Source organism: Bos grunniens, chromosome 11 (genome assembly GCF_055505025.1).
Source record: "Bos grunniens cultivar Pamir isolate PY7600 chromosome 11, Bosgru_T2T1.0, whole genome shotgun sequence".
In the NCBI taxonomy this organism is placed as follows: domain Eukaryota; kingdom Metazoa; phylum Chordata; class Mammalia; order Artiodactyla; family Bovidae; genus Bos; species Bos grunniens.
In genome coordinates, this window is record NC_141175.1 from 88,011,298 (window position 1) to 88,029,094 (window position 17,797).

General features: G+C 37.3%; 1 protein-coding gene across 8 annotated transcripts in view; it reads left to right on the forward strand.

Annotated features, from left to right (window-relative positions):
* HEATR5B (HEAT repeat containing 5B) overlaps nt 1–17,797 on the forward strand; it is a 102,472-nt gene that overhangs the window by 37,264 nt on the left and 47,411 nt on the right. For all 8 annotated transcript variants that reach the window (XR_015137225.1, XM_086327425.1, XM_086327427.1 and 5 more), the window contains 4 exons: nt 1,743–1,902; nt 6,044–6,233; nt 9,021–9,190; nt 14,612–14,756. Coding sequence is in view for 7 of the 8 variants with exons in the window: in XM_086327425.1 (XP_086183551.1) it covers nt 1,743–1,902; nt 6,044–6,233; nt 9,021–9,190; nt 14,612–14,756 (665 nt within the window). In the remaining variant the exon portion in view is untranslated. The remainder of the gene's footprint in view (nt 1–1,742; nt 1,903–6,043; nt 6,234–9,020; nt 9,191–14,611; nt 14,757–17,797) is intronic.

A 17,797-nucleotide genomic window follows, 5' to 3' on the forward strand; every position in this document is an offset into this window, starting at 1 on the left:
AGTAATTCTAAAGAAGTGTTTTCGGAACTCGGGTGGGTTGAGGATAATGCCCCAGTGTTACCGCTTGACTGACTAAGGATAATACAAGTGGGCAGAATACAGTCAAAATATTCCCACTTAGTCTTCTGCAGAATGGCTTCAGTTATTTTCTAGTGATAGATTAGCTTTACCTTTTTCAAGTGTCTCTCATTGATCCTGAAATCAACTTTTGTTAAAGATATTTTAAAAGAACCAATCTTAACCACCTGTTTTGTGGTTTGTGTTCTGTTATTAATAGGTAAAATTGGAATGTATTTCTTTGGAAAACTCTTGAATGGTTAGTTTTTCTTTAGTTACCAGCGATTTTAATTTATGTGTCTTCAATACCTATCAGAGTATCTGTTTCATACGTAATCTGGTGAAACACAAGGACATTTCATTCATATTCATACCTGTCCGGTTAATGGTGTGCAGGTGTTCTCAATGCTTAGTTTCATTAGCTTTTCCAAATAATTTATTATGATCTAAAGTTAATTATTACATAGATTTGAAGTTACCCATTTTTTTCACATTTTCATTTATCTGAAACTGGGATTTGTCTTAAAATCTCCATAAAGTGTTATAATTATTGGGCAGCATTCTCACTTTGACACCTCTGGGAAATGTATATTCTTATATCTTAGATAATGTACTTTATTGAATAGATAATTATTACTGACAAAATTGGCTCAAGTTTCATTTTAGCTCACTGGCATGAACTTTGAAAAGTGACTCTGTGAAGGAAGGTTTCTAATCTGTATAATGCTTTAGAATGCACAGTGTCATTCATTCTTCTTTCATTCCTCAAAACAACTGCTATATAGGAGTAATGATAATGTTTTGTTTTACAGATGGAGAAACTGAGGTATAGAGAGATAAAGACCCCTTATCCAAGGATATAATATATTAGAAATATTGCTAAAGTATTTCCCTGGTAGTCCAGTGGCTAAGACTCCACAATCGCAATGTGGAGGGATCAGGTTCAATCTCTGGTCAGGGAAGATCCTACATGCCATGTGGTGTGGTCGAAAAAAAAAAGTACTGCTCTGGATGCTCTTAGTTCACGTCTTTCATCGCTGCATTTCCTAATGTCTATTCTATCATGACAGCATTTGTATTTTTCTTTGCCATAGGCAAACTAACCAGCCAGAGTCTTGGGATGGTTTTTTATCCCTTGACTTTATTTCACTTTTATTAGTTTAATTATGGATGATTTATTGAGAGTCATAATACAGTTTGTTTGGGTTTTTTTTTAGGAATACAGTTTTTAAAATGTAATCAAAGTTGCTTTCTAGGTTCCTTTGCTATTTTAGGAGCTTTGTTCTTAGTGGGATTTTCATCTTCTCTAACAGTAACTATGTTGGTGCATGATTATGTCATAGTCTTTTTGTCTTATTTGTCTTTTATTGAAAGCACCAGTGGTTAAAATATATTTCAAATGGCTCTTGTATTTTTGAGGAATAATTAATATTAAAAACTCTGAAGTTGTAGTTTCTTTTTCATGTTTTCTCTGAAGTGAAAATAGGCTTTTATTCAGTGAAATGTGTGATTTTAGCCATTTTAAATTAAGTCTCTAACGTTTGTTAATGAGTAGAGAAAGAAGTAATCATGATTGTAATCTTTTTTGATTTCCAGAGTAGATCCCTTTTATTGTGTGATTCATAAGCTTGTTGTTGCCATAGGGAAAGAGAAGAAACAATCCCTGAAGCATGACTCTTTTCCAGGTTGAAGTCAGCTCGAGACGTTGTGTCCAGAACCGGCCACTCATTGGCTCTGGGCTGTTTGCATCGTTATGTTGGTGGTATCGGCTCAGGACAACATCTGAAGACCAGTGTCAGCATTTTGTTGGCCCTGGCACAGGATGGAACATCCTCTGAAGTCCAGGTAGGATGTCAAGTTTTTTATTATGAAATATGAAAATATTATTTGTAGGAAAATTTATTTCTAAAAAATGGTAATGATTCTGATGAGTTGTTAGGGAAAATGTCTTGGGGTCTTTCTCTTTCATTTTGTTTTATGAGTGTATAACAGGATTTTGTATTTGAACCTAATCCTAAAGTCTGTCTTATTCTGGGAATTTGACCCATTCCATACATTCCTTGAAGCATCATTTCTTTTTATTATTTATTATCCTTGGTACATGTTTCCTCTTCTTTGTATTTCCTTACATTTGGTAGATTGATCAAATTTCTTTTAATAACCTTTCTTTCTCTCTTCCTCTAGTACCCTAACTCAGGTACAGGGTCATGGGTTGAGTCTTCAAGTGTACTCCTTGAATTTCGTTTTTTCTTTCTCTTCAAATATTTTATACAAATATAGATTTAAATACAGTAAGAGGCAAAAACTTCATGTGTGTGAAGATATCCTAGATTCTTGATTTGCCATTTCACACTAATGCACCAAAAAATATCGAGTATCCAGTACGTTTCAACTTGCCAGCTTCATACTGGGACTCAGATGATGACAGAAGAGACAAGTTTGATTGCTGTTATTGCCTGTGTATAGATGGGTTCCTTCGCCATCAGAAAAGGATTCAGAATCCACCAGAGGCTTCTTAGTCTACAGGCTTAGTTTGCTTTGACTTCTTGGAAAATGTTTCCAGCTATAAAGCACAAACGTCCCCAAAGAACTAAAAGCACAAATGAAATAATCTTGCCCTTTAAGAGGGTCTATGCTGTTTTTTTTTTTTTTTTTAAAACACTGTTTCCACAGTAGTCTGCAAGAAAAGAATAGAACTATAAAATTATTTTACCTAAGAAGATGCTGCTTTCTTCTTTTATGTCAAAGAGTCGGTGCTAATTTTCTTTCCTTTGTCTTCATTTTTTTCTCAGCCCTCTCTTGCTTTAATTTCTTAAAACCACACTCCTATAAGTGACTGCTTCACATGATTCATTCCTATGACATGACGTTTTACTATAATGTAGATCACATACATTCCCTCAAAGCTGCTATTTCAGTCTCATCTGCACAAGAATAGTATGGTAGCATTCTTCAGTTTTCTGTAAGGTCTCTTCTGTGTTAAGAATCCTAACTCAAAAATTATACTTCACGGTCAAATTATTGTATACATGTATTCAGCTGTAATTACTAGAGATTTATTGTTGAATAGTGGTTTCTTTTTTGTATCCTCAACTCCTGTGTTGAGATCTCTGTTCTTACTTTGTTTTTACTTGATAGGAAAACTTCCTTTAACAATAATAATCTTGAGAAGGGTTGTTGAGTGGTGTGTTTTTTGATTCCTTGCATAACTGAAATAAAAGAACTCTATTTAATCTTCAAATTTGAATGATATTTGGTTGGATATACTATTCCTGGCACACAGTCCTTTTTTTTCCATTATTCATAAATGTTTTGGTATTTTTTATGTTGCATGTGAGAGTTTCATAGTAGCTTAATTTTCTGAGTTAAATTTCCACAGATATTAACATCTCAGTTTTTTATCAGCTATCTATAAAAGCTTTCAAATATGTTCTTTAAGATGTAGAAGATAACATATAAGCCAATTATCAAATTAACTGATGTACAAATACTGTAAAGTTTTTCTGCAGTGTGGCTTTGAATATCCAGATATAAAACTTTAGTGATAAATACATTTTTTTCTTTTATGCTGTGCATGTATTTTCCACTCCCAAAAGACTTCGGTTTATGTATTGATAATAAATTTCTAACATAATGGAGCTTATAGACATCATAGCTGTCTCTTCCCCTGGCTTTTTATTTCTCTTGCTGAGGAACTTATCTGAACTATGTCTATATGTTTATAACCTTACATTTTGGTTTACTAGCATTTTCCCTCTATCCTTGCAGCTTAGAAATTTCATCAAATTGCGTATAAGTTTATCTTTTCTTTTTCAGTTTCTGGTACTTATTTGCGTATTGAGCCTCTTGTCTTTGTCCTCATTATTTTAAATTTTTTGTGTTTTCACTATGTGTTACAAGATAATCTTCCAATTGAACCTCTAATTGAAAAAGTAATTATTTTTGTATTTAATAATTTGTTGTTTAGTTGCTCAGTCGTGTCCAACCCTTTCGTGACCCCATGGACTGTAGCTCGCCAGGCTCCTCTGTCCTTGGGATTTCTCAGGCAAGAAGACTGGAGTGGGTTGCCATTTCCCTTCTCCAGTATTTAATAATAATTATTCTTTTTTTCTAGCTTTCTACTGAACATTTAATATAAATCCTGGGTGTTTTTTTTTTTTTAAAAAACACTTCTCCTTTGTACTTCAATTATATTGCCTTAAAAATCCTTGCAATAATTTTATTAAAATACTCTTTTCTTCTTCTATTAATTTTTTTCTCCAAAATGTGTCTTCTGGTCTTCCTCCCTCAAGCTGCTATATTCTGATTACTTTTCTCAGTAGGTGTGGTTTCTATACATAATTGTCCAACTCAGGTTGCTTAATTCCCTAGGATTGGAGTAGATTGACAAGTAGTAGAAAGTAAGGTATGGATTTTTTTTTCCTACCACATTGTCAAGTTGGGAAACTTCTCTATTGAGACCTCTGTGTCCTCAGCTCAGGAGTGCAGCTTTCCTTTGGAGATGCCAATAGCAAAAATAAAAGGTACTGGTTTCCTTCTCCACTGAGAGGAATGAGAAAATTGGACCAGATGATTTTAACTTACGAAAAGAAAAAGGGAGAAGGCAGTTTCCCTATCTGTTAGGATATAGTCTGTACTTCTCGTGCTGTCTGTGTCCTGAAGACCAAGAGAGTAGACATGGAATGGGACCAGAGAAGGGGTGCCGAGACGGCCTTCACATCTCTTCTGTAAGTGGACTGGCAGCCCACACACCCACTCAGAACCTTCCCGACGCTGCAGCCCAGGCTTCCCAGCATAGATGGTGCCTCCCCGCATCCTTCTCCTTGACACAGAGAGGCTTCTAGTAAGGCTGCAGTTGAGTTAGGAAAGCCAACCAACAACACCCTCCATCTCTCCCGCACTTACCTGGTACATGCTCCTTCACTGCAGCAAAGCCCAAACCTATTACAGGCAAGGCACTCGAGTTTTAAAACCTACGAAGAGAGTTCTATAAATGAGGTGCTCAGAAACTGGAGAAGGAGGCAGACGGCAGCAGTGGTGCCGAAGCACTTTAGTCAGCAGAACGCCTGGGCTGTGGTGGGGTCCTAAGCAGACCTCATGGAAAAGGTGAGGCTTCAGCCCTGGTGAAGAGGGTGATTTTACTGAGAACAGGAAGGAAATGAGAGCCCAAACCTAGCCAGATCCCCAAGGTGTGAACTGTATGAAGCAGGACCTTTAACTGCTCTTCAGTCAATCCATTGTGGCTTCAAAAATATGTATAGGTAAAATCTCTTAAGAATTGAGAACTGAATGAGGTGTCTGAGAGTGTGTCTTTGGTAATAAAGCAGAGAGTTTTTTTGTTTTTGTTTTTTAAAAGTACTTTCTTTAACATATGGGTGTGGGCAGTTTAAAGGATTTTTTCATTTTCTTAAGCCTGTGCTGATTACAGTACATTGCTCCAGGTTAATTTTGCAAATACTGTTAGCCACTAAGATTATTTATGCTTAGTAAACATAAATTAGAGCTTGAAAAGATTCAGTGACTTGAAGAGCTGTTATGTGAATGTCATTGCTTGAGAAATAGATCTGAGTACTACAGAACATTGGTGTGGTCATGGTTTTATTTCAGGCTAGTTTCTTAGCAAAATTGTAAAGCCATATCAGATGTCCTTTTAGCATCCACTAAATTAAACTCTCATTACATAAGTTTCTCTTTTTGGGAGTTGTGAAATGCATGTAATTTTAATAGAGGAAATGAGTTCATCAATGAAACTTTTTCCCTGACACTTAAAGTCACACTGCAAAGGAACTTTAAACATAGCATTTGTGTATCGGTTGCTTTGGTCATTGGCTACTAGTAGCTTATGTGTTGACCTTGACTCATTTAAGGAATATATTTTAAAATATTTCTATTTATTAAAAATGAAGTATTAGTATTATGAAAATTCAAGTTAAAATATCAGTTCACTATACTGTTTACAATAAAATAGAATTATATTTTATTCCAGACTTGGTCCCTTCACTCGCTTGCTTTGATAGTGGATTCTAGTGGCCCAATGTATCGTGGATATGTAGAGCCAACGTTATCTCTAGTTCTTACCTTGCTGTTGACAGTTCCACCCTCACATACAGAAGTTCATCAGTGTTTGGGGAGATGCTTGGGTGCTATAATAACTACTGTTGGACCGGAACTACAAGGTAAGTAACTTCATCTTAAGCTGAAGGGATTACACAGATAATAACTGTCTTTCAGCTTCCTGAATATTACCTTCACATTGCCTAAAGAAATCTTATAATAATCATTTCCGTGTGTTATGCACTGGCAATTTACTGAATACCCGGAGCTCTCCTTTTTATGTGTGCTATTTAATTTACTCCCCTTAAGAAAACTGTGATATGAAGATGCTTTTTGAACTTTTGAGCAGAAAAAACACCTAAAATGTTACTTGGAGCCCTATGAAGTCAAAGGTGAAAGTGGAGTTCCTTTGGCCTGAGGTGCCATCCACTTGTCTTCATGGACTCTAGCTTCACTTTTTTGTTTTTTTTAACTCTTAAGAAATATATTATTTTCTCTCAGGAATTAAACTCAGAGAAGTTAAGTAACTTGCCTTGAGTCATTCAACTGAGGAGTAGCAGATTTGTGATCCTAAGGCCCAAATTCTTACCATGTACTTCCACTGAAATAATTCGACAAATGGTTAACTTAAACACTCAGGTCAGAAAATTATTGTGAATTTATGCAAAATATATGAGCTACTTTCAGAGCTTTCTCTTTTCCCTCTACTATTTATTAAATCTTTCAGTGAGTCTAGCTTTTTATATATATTATCTCATTTGATTCTAACAGCAATCCTGATAAAGGTATATCTCTCCATTTTACAGATGAATTACTGGGGCTGAGAAAGGTTAAGCACTTTCCCAAGATTTTATATATATTATATAGCCAGTGAGGGCTTCCCAGGTGGCACAGTGGTAGAGAAACCTCCTGCCAGTGCAGGAGACACAGGAGACGCAGCTTCAGTCCCTGGTTCGGGAAGATCCCTGGAGAAGGAAGTGGCAACTCACTCCAGTGTTCTTGCTGGGAAAATTTCATAGACAGAGGAGCCTGACAGGCTGTAGTCCATGCATAACTGAGCACACACATAGAGACACACACACACACACACACACACACACACACCCGCCAATGAGTGGTTGGAATCAGAGGTCAAGCTCAGGTAAATTTCCTTTGCCTGTTTGCCTGCATTCTTAACTACTATGCTTCATTGCCTCCATTCAGATAGTTACTTTAAAAAAAAAGAGGGAAGTGAAAAAAGAAAGGATCTTGAGGAATGCTAGGAATTGAAAAATATATGATTTATACATGTCTCTGTCTTGTCCTCTTTGATAAGGTCGATATTTCTTTCTTCCAGTGAATATCACAGGTATGTGGAGAGAATAAATATGTGCCCTTGATTAAGTGTAGGTGTCTACCAAGTGCTTTCTGATATGGTGGTGAGGCCTGTGTACGTCAAACTAGAATATGACTCTTGTGTAACTCTGTGATTTCCTTGTTTGGTCTCTGGGTGAGTGTGTGTGCTCAGTCTCGTAAGGCATGTCCAACTCTTTGCGACCCTGTGGATTGTAGTTTTCGGGGTCCTCTGTGGGATTTCCCAGGCAAGAATACTGAAGTAGGTTGCCGTTTCCATCTCCGGGTATCTTCCTGACCCAGGGATTGAATCCGTATCTCCTGTGCTGGCAGGTGGATTCTTTACCACTAAGCCACTAGGGAAGCCCTGTTTAGTCTTTATATAAAAAAATTTTTTTTGCATTGGTAAAAATTTTAAATCACTTATATTTGGCAGCTAAGATATTTTTATCTAGACAGTGTGTAATACTACACAATTTATTTTTCCTATCTGTCCTAAAAATTGCCATTAATCTTATTAGCAAAATAGGATTTGACATTATTTTATCATAGAAGTGGTACTGTTATTTGAAAAAGAACCAGAGAATAAGGAATGTTCTGGCTCTTCCAAAGGAAACAATGGTAGGCTTAAAAGACAATATAGTTTATCAGAGGATAAATATAAAGCTAGGTAAATCTAAGGTGCATTATTGTCATTCATAAACTGTTGTTTTGAAATCATTTGTATATATTTTACAGAATTTTTGTTTACAAAACCATCAGAAAGAGGGTTATTTATCTTAAAAGTGACTCCTTTTTAAATTTTGATTGAATCATAGTTGCTATACACTATTATATTCATTTCAGGTGTACTACTTGGTATTTCAGCATTTATATATATTATGAATTGATTGCCACGTTACGTCTAGTAACTATCTGTTACCATATAGTTATCACAATGTTGCTATGCTGTACATTACATCATTTAAGAAGTAACGTCTTTTTTGACGTTGGCTTTCAAGGAGAGGAATTTAGGGGATGACTTTCTTATAATAGGGGACAGGCAGGTTAGGCGAATTAACTACAATCCGTGGGCCAAATCTGTCAGATGCCTGGTTGTTTGGTCTTTTTTTTTTTTAAACAACCCATGAGGTGAGAATTGTTTATAAGTGGTTATGTAGGCACTTCCCTCATAGAGTAGTGTGGATTTTGCCTCCTGGCAAGCAAAATAAAAAATATTGACCCTCTTAAGAAAAGTTTGCTGACTGTTACTCTGTAGATTTTATTTGCTTGATAAAATGTAAGCTGTTAAAATGTAAGGGGAAAAAAGTAAGGGCATTTCTTACAGTGATTTTTAATAGTTGCAGTATCAAACCTACGATAGAGCAAATGTACTAGTTAATGTTAATTCAACATAGTTATTTATTTTTTTAATTGAAGTACAGTTGATTTACAGTGTGGTGTTAGTTTCGGGTATACTTTTTTGTGTGTTTATTTGGAAAGGGGTTATTTAGAAGGTAGTTGTTTTCTAGGAATATTTTTGGTGATACTAATAATAAAATCATTGTATTTTATGTTGTCTTTTACTTTGCTCTTAGGGAATGGAGCAACAATTTCCACAATCCGTTCTTCTTGTTTGGTGGGTTGTGCGATAACCCAGGACCATTCAGATTCTCTGGTCCAGGCAGCTGCCATATCTTGCCTTCAGCAGCTTCACATGTTTGCACCACGACATGTCAATTTATCCAGTCTTGTTCCTAGCCTTTGTGTAAGTATAAAGCCGTTTCATTCTTCTATTTGTTTAGGGAACCCAAAATTTGTTTTCCAAAAGTTCAGACTAGAGCAAAGCAAAAAAAGTAAGTTTCCTGGATTGTGCGTTCTAGAGTTTCAGCTTCAGTAATCACTTTATGACTGTTCATTTTATTCACTGATTTTCTTTTTCACCTTTTAGGAAATATTTTAATGAACTGTTAAATAAGGTCCAGAGGACTTTCTCTGGACCAAACATACCTCAAAGCTAGGCAAGTATGTTGTACAGAGAGTGGAATCTCTTGGATGCAGCTTTAAGAATAAAATTTTTTTCCTTTTTTTAAAAAAATGTACAAAAATCATTATACATAGCACAAAAGGAAAATATTAAAGAAAAGTGTTGTTAACATGGTCCACAATGATTATTTACAATAAATGCTAGAAAAGACTACAGGCAAGCATATAAACAGAGGATCCTATCATAACCCAGGCATTCAGAAAAGATTTCCTTGAAAAAATTATATATAAGATACAAACTGTAGGATAAATAGGTGTTAGTTTGGGGAAAAGTGTGATATTGGAGTAACAGCATTTATTTTTACACAGAAAGAAAAATATGTGAAAGATCCTGAGATGGGAAGGAGGGAATGCATTTAAGGAATCGTTTAGTCAGAGGCTGAGAGGAAAAAGGGGGAGGTGGGTCATAAGGGCACAGGATGAAGCTGGACAATTATTTAGGGGGAATCAGTCCCACACCTTCAAGGAGTTTGAATGTGCCACGCGTGGAAACCAGGTGCATGTGAAATGTTTACAAAGAACATCCACAAAGAAAATAGTCAATTAATAGTATACACCAGATTGCATTCTGCAACAAGCTATGTGCCATCCTGTCAAAAGCCATGGCTTAACACCCAAGTTTTGAGGGCACAGATGGCATCCCTTGAGCGTGGTGAACTTGTTACATGATACAGCTCTGGTGTGTGTGTGTGTTCAGTAGTGTCTGAGTCCTTGCAGCCCTATGGACTGTAGCCTGTCAGGCTCCTCTGTCCATGGAATTTTCTAGGCCAGAATACTGGAGTGGGTTGCTATTTCCTACTCCAGAGACTCTTCGTGGCCCATGGCTCAAACCCCACATCTCCTGCATTGCAGGCAGATGCTTTACTGCTGAGCCACTTGGGAAGTGCAGCTCTGATAGGCAACTGATAAATGTGATGGAGACTCAAACACACACTCCTCAGTTGTCTGGGTCCTCTGTGCATTTTTTTCCTCCTTAAATATAATTATACTATGAAAGTTTTCCTTATGAGATGGAACATATTTAAGAGGATCTGGTCAAGTAATAATGTGAATTTCTTTAGCTCAGTGGAGGTTATCAGTAAGCCACAGGGAATACACTGAGTGTCCTGTGTGTTAATGGAAAATAGTGTATCCAAAATTATTTTTTTAGCAGAGCATCAAGGGTTTTGTTACACGGTATATTGAAGCACTCTCCTGAATCTTTTCCAAAAATCTGGGAAGGAGATGGGATGGGAGATAAAAGATGAAAAAGAGGGCCACTCGAGTGGCTCTCTTGATTCCACATTACCAAATGCCCTTTGAGCTGTCTTCATTACCAAATCTCTTGACACTCTCTAAAAAATAGTTCACACATGGATTCATCCAAATTAGTGAAATCAGGGCTGCTTTTTGTAAACTTCATGTTCATCCCTATTCAGCCATTGCCACCAGAGGAGACCATACTATGTGATACCATGTGTAATACCTAACACAAATGAGGTGATTTTTTTTTTCAGCAAATCTATTAAGAGGTAAGTTTCACCACAGTAATCTTTATGAAATTATATAAAAATATTAAAATGTATATGATAGAACTGTTCAAATGTGTTTTTTCAAGAACAGCCACCACTCTGGATTACTTTTATTTTCCTCCTGGCAAGTAGGTGCTTTTTATAACCGTGTGATCATTCTCCTGTCCCGATCTTTTCTGCACACAGCAAGTACATTACCTGGAATGATTGTAGGAGATGTCAGTGAGAAAAAGACTTGAGCTAAATGCCCACGTTGTCAGTGACAGAGCAGGGATATCTCATTGTCCAGAATATAAATACATGGCAGGCACAAGAAGGGATAGGTTAGCAAGATGACGTATGGTTTAAATAACAGGACTTTCTGGGCTTCCCTTGTGGCTCAGCTGGTAAAGAATCCTCCTGCAGTGCGGGAGACCGGGGTTCGATCCCTGGGTTTGGAAGATCCCTTAGAGAAGGGAAAGGCTACTCACTCCAGTATTCTAGCCTAGAGAATTCCATGGACTGTATAGTCCATGGGGTCGCAAAGAGTCAGACAAGACTGAGCGACTTTAACTTCACTTCACAGAGGCCTAATGAAGGGAATGGCAATCCACTCGATTACTCTTCCCTGGAGAATTCTGTGGACAGAGGAGCCTGGCAGGCTACTGTCCATGGGATCACAAAGAGTTGGACGTGACTGAGTGATTAACACTAACTAGAGGCCTAATGTAGGAGCAAGCAGCACAGTGTTCCTAAGGTTTGTGGAATATAAGGAAGACAAAAGAAGCTTCTTTGGAAAACAGTGAGGCATAATCTACAAAAGTTGAAAGTATGCATACAATATAATCCAGCAACTCCCCTTTAAAGTAAATACCTGAGAGAAATGCATGCACATGTGTGCCAAAAAAAAAATCCTCAGGAATTTTCATTCCTGGGTTATTTGTGCTAGCCAAAAAAAACAGAAACAGCCAAAATGTGCTCCATTCTGCAGAGTGGATTACGGTGTAATTCTTCAATAAAATATTATGCAACAATAAAAATGAATGAACCCCTATTATATGGAATCACGTGGATGAGTCCAACAGACATATTGCTAAAAAGAAACCAAACACAGAAGAGAACAGACTTCATGGTTCCATTTGTATAAAATTCAAGAATAGGGCTACACCAGGCTCTACTGATAGATGTCACAGTAAATTCGGATTATATCTGAGGAGCTAAGAAGTTGGCGTGAATCCACATATTTTTTTTTATCAAATTTAATATGTTTTTTTCCTGATATTTTGTGGATTTTACCAGAAAGTGTTAAAGTTTCCAGACAAATACAACTTAATTGTTACCTGGTTAACAGTGGCTGCAAAACACCATTAGTGTTAATTTGCATCTCTCATATCAGAGACAGAGAAGGCAGTGGCACCCCACTCCAGTACTCTTGCCTGGAAAATCCCATGGATGAAGGAGCCTGGTGGGCTGCAGTCCATGGGGTCGCTGAGGGTCTGACACGACTGAGTGACTTGACTTTCACTTTTCACTTTCATGCATTGGAGAAGGAAATGGCAACCCACTCCAGTGTTCTTGCCTGGAGAATCCCAGGGGCGGGGGAGCCTGGTGGGCTGCCGTCTGTGGGGTCGCACAGAGTCGGACACGACTGAAGTGACTTAGCAGCAGTAGCAGCATATCAGAGATGTTGAAATGGAGGGGTGGGGAAATGACTTCAGGATTGTTAAAACTGGGTTTTTGAAAACAGTATGTAAACCTTGAAATATTTTATGTCTTTCACTTCAACCCAGGATTTGTTGAGTGTATTTTCTTAGCTACAATTCTATTTAGTTGTAATTAAATGAACTTATATGGTGTTCTGCTTCATATATGTTTAATCCTTTGATCTTTCCACAGTTGCATAAGATAGGTAGGACCTGTATGTACTGATAAAAAAGCAAAACTCTGAGAGATCTGTTCCTTCTGTGTCATATGACCATGCTTAACCTTACCTATAGGATATTTGAAAGTTTTAAAATGTCATTATTTTTAGGAAGACAAAATAAAACATTATGTTGAAAAAAATCTGATCTGTTAGGTTTTATCTCCTCAGTTTTATATATATATTTTAATACTTGGTATAATTTCAATGGTTGTGAGCTTTATGCAAAAATGAGCTACAAATGCTATATTAACAGCATAAAAATACATTATCTAGCATTGTGAAGGAGTGATGTCTTCCATATAATTATTTTCTCCTCCATCATTTCTGGATGAGATTCTTTCCAAAATGTCTTGCTGCCTTGCTTAAAAAGCAACATACGGATCAGAGTTTAATATTTGCTTGATGAATCAGATTGATAGATTGAGTGATAATAGATTTATTATCTATTATATGATTTACTATGTATCATCTACTGTTCTAAATAAAATATTTGTTTTAACTTATTTTATTTTCACTATATTCCTGTGGGAAATTGCTATCCTCATTTCATATATGAGCAAACAAGGCACAGAGAGGTTAGGTAACTTCCCTAAGATCACACAGGAGTAAGTGTGTGATTTAAACCCAGTCTGGCAACTGGAGCCTGAGCTCTTAATTATTATGCAGTGGTATGTCTTATGGTTTATATCATATATTAGAGTGTACTATAGTGATTCTTTCAGGAACTTTTGAAATGAAAAATATTCTATACCAAAAGAATCTGTTCTGTAGTTCTTTTCAGATATTTATGTTTGCTTAATTTTAATTTTTTATTGTAATATGTACCTTCCTTTACTTTCAGTTCTTACTGTATGCTCTACCCTGTGACTTTTCATATGGTACACTTGATCTCTGCACTTTATATATTTCAGTGACATGGAGAAGAGAATGGCAACCCACTCCAGTATTCTTGCCTGGAAAATTCCATGGACAGAGGAGCCTGGTGGGCTGTGTCGTCCATGGGGTCACAAAGAGTTGGACATGACTGAGTGACTTCATAGTTGATTAACAATGTTTTAATAGTTTCAGGAGAACAGTAAAGGGACTCAGCCATGCATATGCCTATATCCATTCTCCCCCAAACCCCTCTGAGGCCCATCCAGGCTAGCACATAACATTGAGCAGAGTTCCGTGTGCTATACAATAGGTTTTTGTTGGTTATCCATTTTAAGTATAGCAGTGTGTACATGACCTTGCCAGAGTCCTAACTATCCCTTCCCCCTGGCAACCATGAGTTTGTTTTCTAACTCTGAGTCTCTTTCTGTTTTATGTTCATTTGTATTATTTCTTCTTAGACTCCACATGTAAGAGTTTTCATATGATATTTCTCCTTCTGTCTGACTTCATCCAATATGACACTCTTTAGGTCCAAAAAAAAAAAAAAAATTTCAGTGACAGAGTTTAATAGGACTGTGTATAAAATGTGCAGAAGATCCTTCTGGGTTTTAGTCTATGTATATTATATGATCTTTAACCCAAGAGTTGGGGCAGTTCTTTTGTAGCCTATGAAAATACTCTATATATTTTATTGGTATTACTAGTTTTTGAAAATTCCATCATTTGGTTCTATTGGAAACAAATAAGGGTGTTAAATGAAGAGCCTCTTTAGAAATTAGATGTTAATATATGTTCATTAGACACGTGAGATTACAGCTTTTTTAAAAAAGTCTAAAATTATTATGGTTTACAGGTTCACCTGTGTAGTTCCCATCTATTACTTCGACGAGCAGCTGTGGCCTGTCTCCGGCAACTTGCTCAAAGAGAAGCAGCTGAAGTATGTGAATATGCCATGAGCCTGGCAAAAAGTTCAGGGGACAAAGAGAGCAGTGGTACCAGTAAGTCCTATTATCAGTCAATATTCTTTTTAAGTATTTTAATATTTAAAATGATTATTACTTATTAAATAACATTTTTGCATTGAAATATCATCAATTTTCTTACTCTTTTAAATAAAACTTGTTACTTTTAAAACTCCCATATAGTTTTCTTGGTAGTTTTACATTTTTAACTTTCAAAACACCCTCTTCCAACGACACAAAGACTACACACGGACATCACCAGATGGTCAATACCGAAATCTGATAGATTATATTGTTTGCGGCCAAAGATGGAAAAGCTCCATACAGTCAGCAAAAACAAGACCAGGAGCTGACTGTGGCTCAGATCATGAACTCATTATTGCAAAATTCAGACATAAATTGAAGAAAGTAGGGAAAACCACTAGACCATCCAGGTATGACCTAAATCAAATCCCTTACGATGATACAGTGGGAGTGACAAACAGATTCAAGGGGTTAGCTCTGATAGACAGAGTCCCTGAAGAACCATGGAAGGAGGTTTGTGACATTGTACAGGAGGTAGTGGTCAAGACCATCCCCAAGAAAAAGAAATGCAAAAAGGGAAAATGGTTGTCTGAAGAGGAACAAATAGCTGAGAAAAGAAGAGAAGCTAAAGGCAAAGCAGAAAAGGAAAGCTATACCCATTTGAATGAAGAGTTCCAAAGACTAGCAAGGAGAGATAAAAAAGCCTTCCTCAATGATCAAATGCAAAGAAATAGAGGTAAATAATAAAGTGAGAAACAGTAGAGATCTCTTCAAGAAAATTAGAGATACCAAGGGAACATTTCATGCAAAGATGGGCACAATAAAGGACACACATGGTATGGGCCTAACAGAAGCAGAAGATATTAAGGAGAGGTGGCAAGAATACACACAAGAACTATACAAAAAGATATTCATGACCCAGATAATCATGGTGGTGTGATCACTCACCTAGAGCCAGACATTCTGGAATGTGAAGTCAAGTGGGCCTTAGGAAGCATCACTACGAACAAAGCTAGTGGAAGTGATGGAATTCCAGTTGAGCTATTTTAAATCCTAAAAGATGATGCTGTGAAAGTACTGCACTAAATATGCCAGCAAATTTGGAAAACTCATCAGTGGCCACAGGACTGGAAAAGGTCAGTTTTCATTCCAGTCCCAAAGAAGGGCAATGCCAGAGAATGCTCAAACTACCGCACAGTTGCATTCATCTCACACGCTAGCAAAGTAATGCTCAAAATTCTCCAAACCAGGCTTCAACAATACATGAACCGTGAACTTCCAGATGTTCAAGCTGGTTTTAGAAAAGGCAGAGGACCAGAGATCAAATTGCCAACATCGAAAAAGCAAGAGAGTTCCCCAGAAACATCTATTTCTGCTTTATTGACTACACCAAAGCCTTTGACTGTGTAGATCACAACAGGCTGTGGAAAATTCTTCAAGAGATGGGAATACCAGACCACCTGATCTGCCTCCTGAGAAATCTGTATGCAGGTCAGGAAGCAGCAGTTAGAACTGGACATGGAACAACAGACTGGTTCCACATTGGGAAAGGAGTACGTCAAGGCTATATATATTGTCACCCTCCATATTTAACTTATATGTAGAGTACATTATGCAGAATGCAAGGCTGGATGAAGCACAAGCTGGAGTCAAGATTGCCAGAAGAAATATTAATAACCTCAGATATGCAGATGAACCACCCATTTGGCAGAAAGTGAAGAACTAAAGAGCCTCTTGATGAAAGTGAGAGAAGAGAGGGAAAAAGCTGGCTTAGAACTCAACATTCAAAAAACAAAGATCATGCCATCTGATCCCATCACTTCATGGCAAATGGATGGGGAAACAATGGCAGACTTTATTTTCTGGGGCTCCAAAATCACTGCAGACGGTGACTGCAGCCATGAAATTAAAAGACGGTTGCTCCTTGGAAGAAAAGCTATGACCAACCTAGAGAGCATATTAAAAAGCAGAGACATTACTTTGCCGACAGAGGTTCATCTATTCAAAGCTATGGTTTTTCCAGTAGTCATGTATGGATGTGAGAGTTGGACTCAAAAGAAATCTGAGCACCAAAGAATTGATGCTTTTGAACTATGGTGTTGGAGAATACTCTTGAGAATCCTTTGGACTGCAAGGAGTTCAAACCAGTCAATCCTAATGGAAATCAGTCCTGAATATTCGTTGGAAAGACTGATGCTGAAGCTGAAGCTCCAATACTTTAGCCACCTGTTATGAATACCTAACTCCTTGGAAAAGACCCTGATGCTTAGAAAGATTGAAGGCAGGAAGAGAAGGGGACAACAGAGGATGAGATGGTTGGATGGCATTACTGACTCGATGGACATGAGTTTGAGCAAGCTCTGGAAGTTGGTGATGGACAGTGAAGTCTGGCATGCTGCAGTCCATGGGTTCGCAAAGAGTCGGACATGACTGAGAAACTGAACTGACTGACCTTTTAAAAATTTCATAGCTTAAAATTTTGGGGGTAGCTTTTAGTGTCAGAACACTTCTGCCATCCCTCAAGGATATTATAACTGTATAAGGGGTATTGCCTTGTATCCATAATATATTCTTGTATATATCCATAATGTATTCTGAAAACAGAAATGATCTAGTTTGAGGATACTTGAAAGCTTCTGATGTCTGACAATAGTTAATTTTTTGAGATGTTACTTTTCCTTGAAGAAGTTAAGACCACAGTGATCAATTAAACTATGAAATGTCAGTAGATGTTTGGGTAGTGAAAAGTAGATCTTTACTTTCTTCAGTTCTTTTTGCTTTTCCAAGAGTTTTAAGTATAGCTTGCGTATGTAATTGCCCTCTGGGGATTCCCTGATATCTTCGTTGGTAAAAAATCCACCTGCAATGCAGGAGACTCTGGTTCAATCCTTGGGTCGGGAAGATCCCCTGGAGAAGGGATAGGCTACCCATGCAGTATTCTTGGGCTTCCCTTGTGGCTCAGCTGGTAAAGAATCCACCTGCAATGCGGGAGACCTGGGTTCGATCCCTGGATTGGGAAGACTCCCTGAAGAAGGGAAAGGCTACCCACTTCA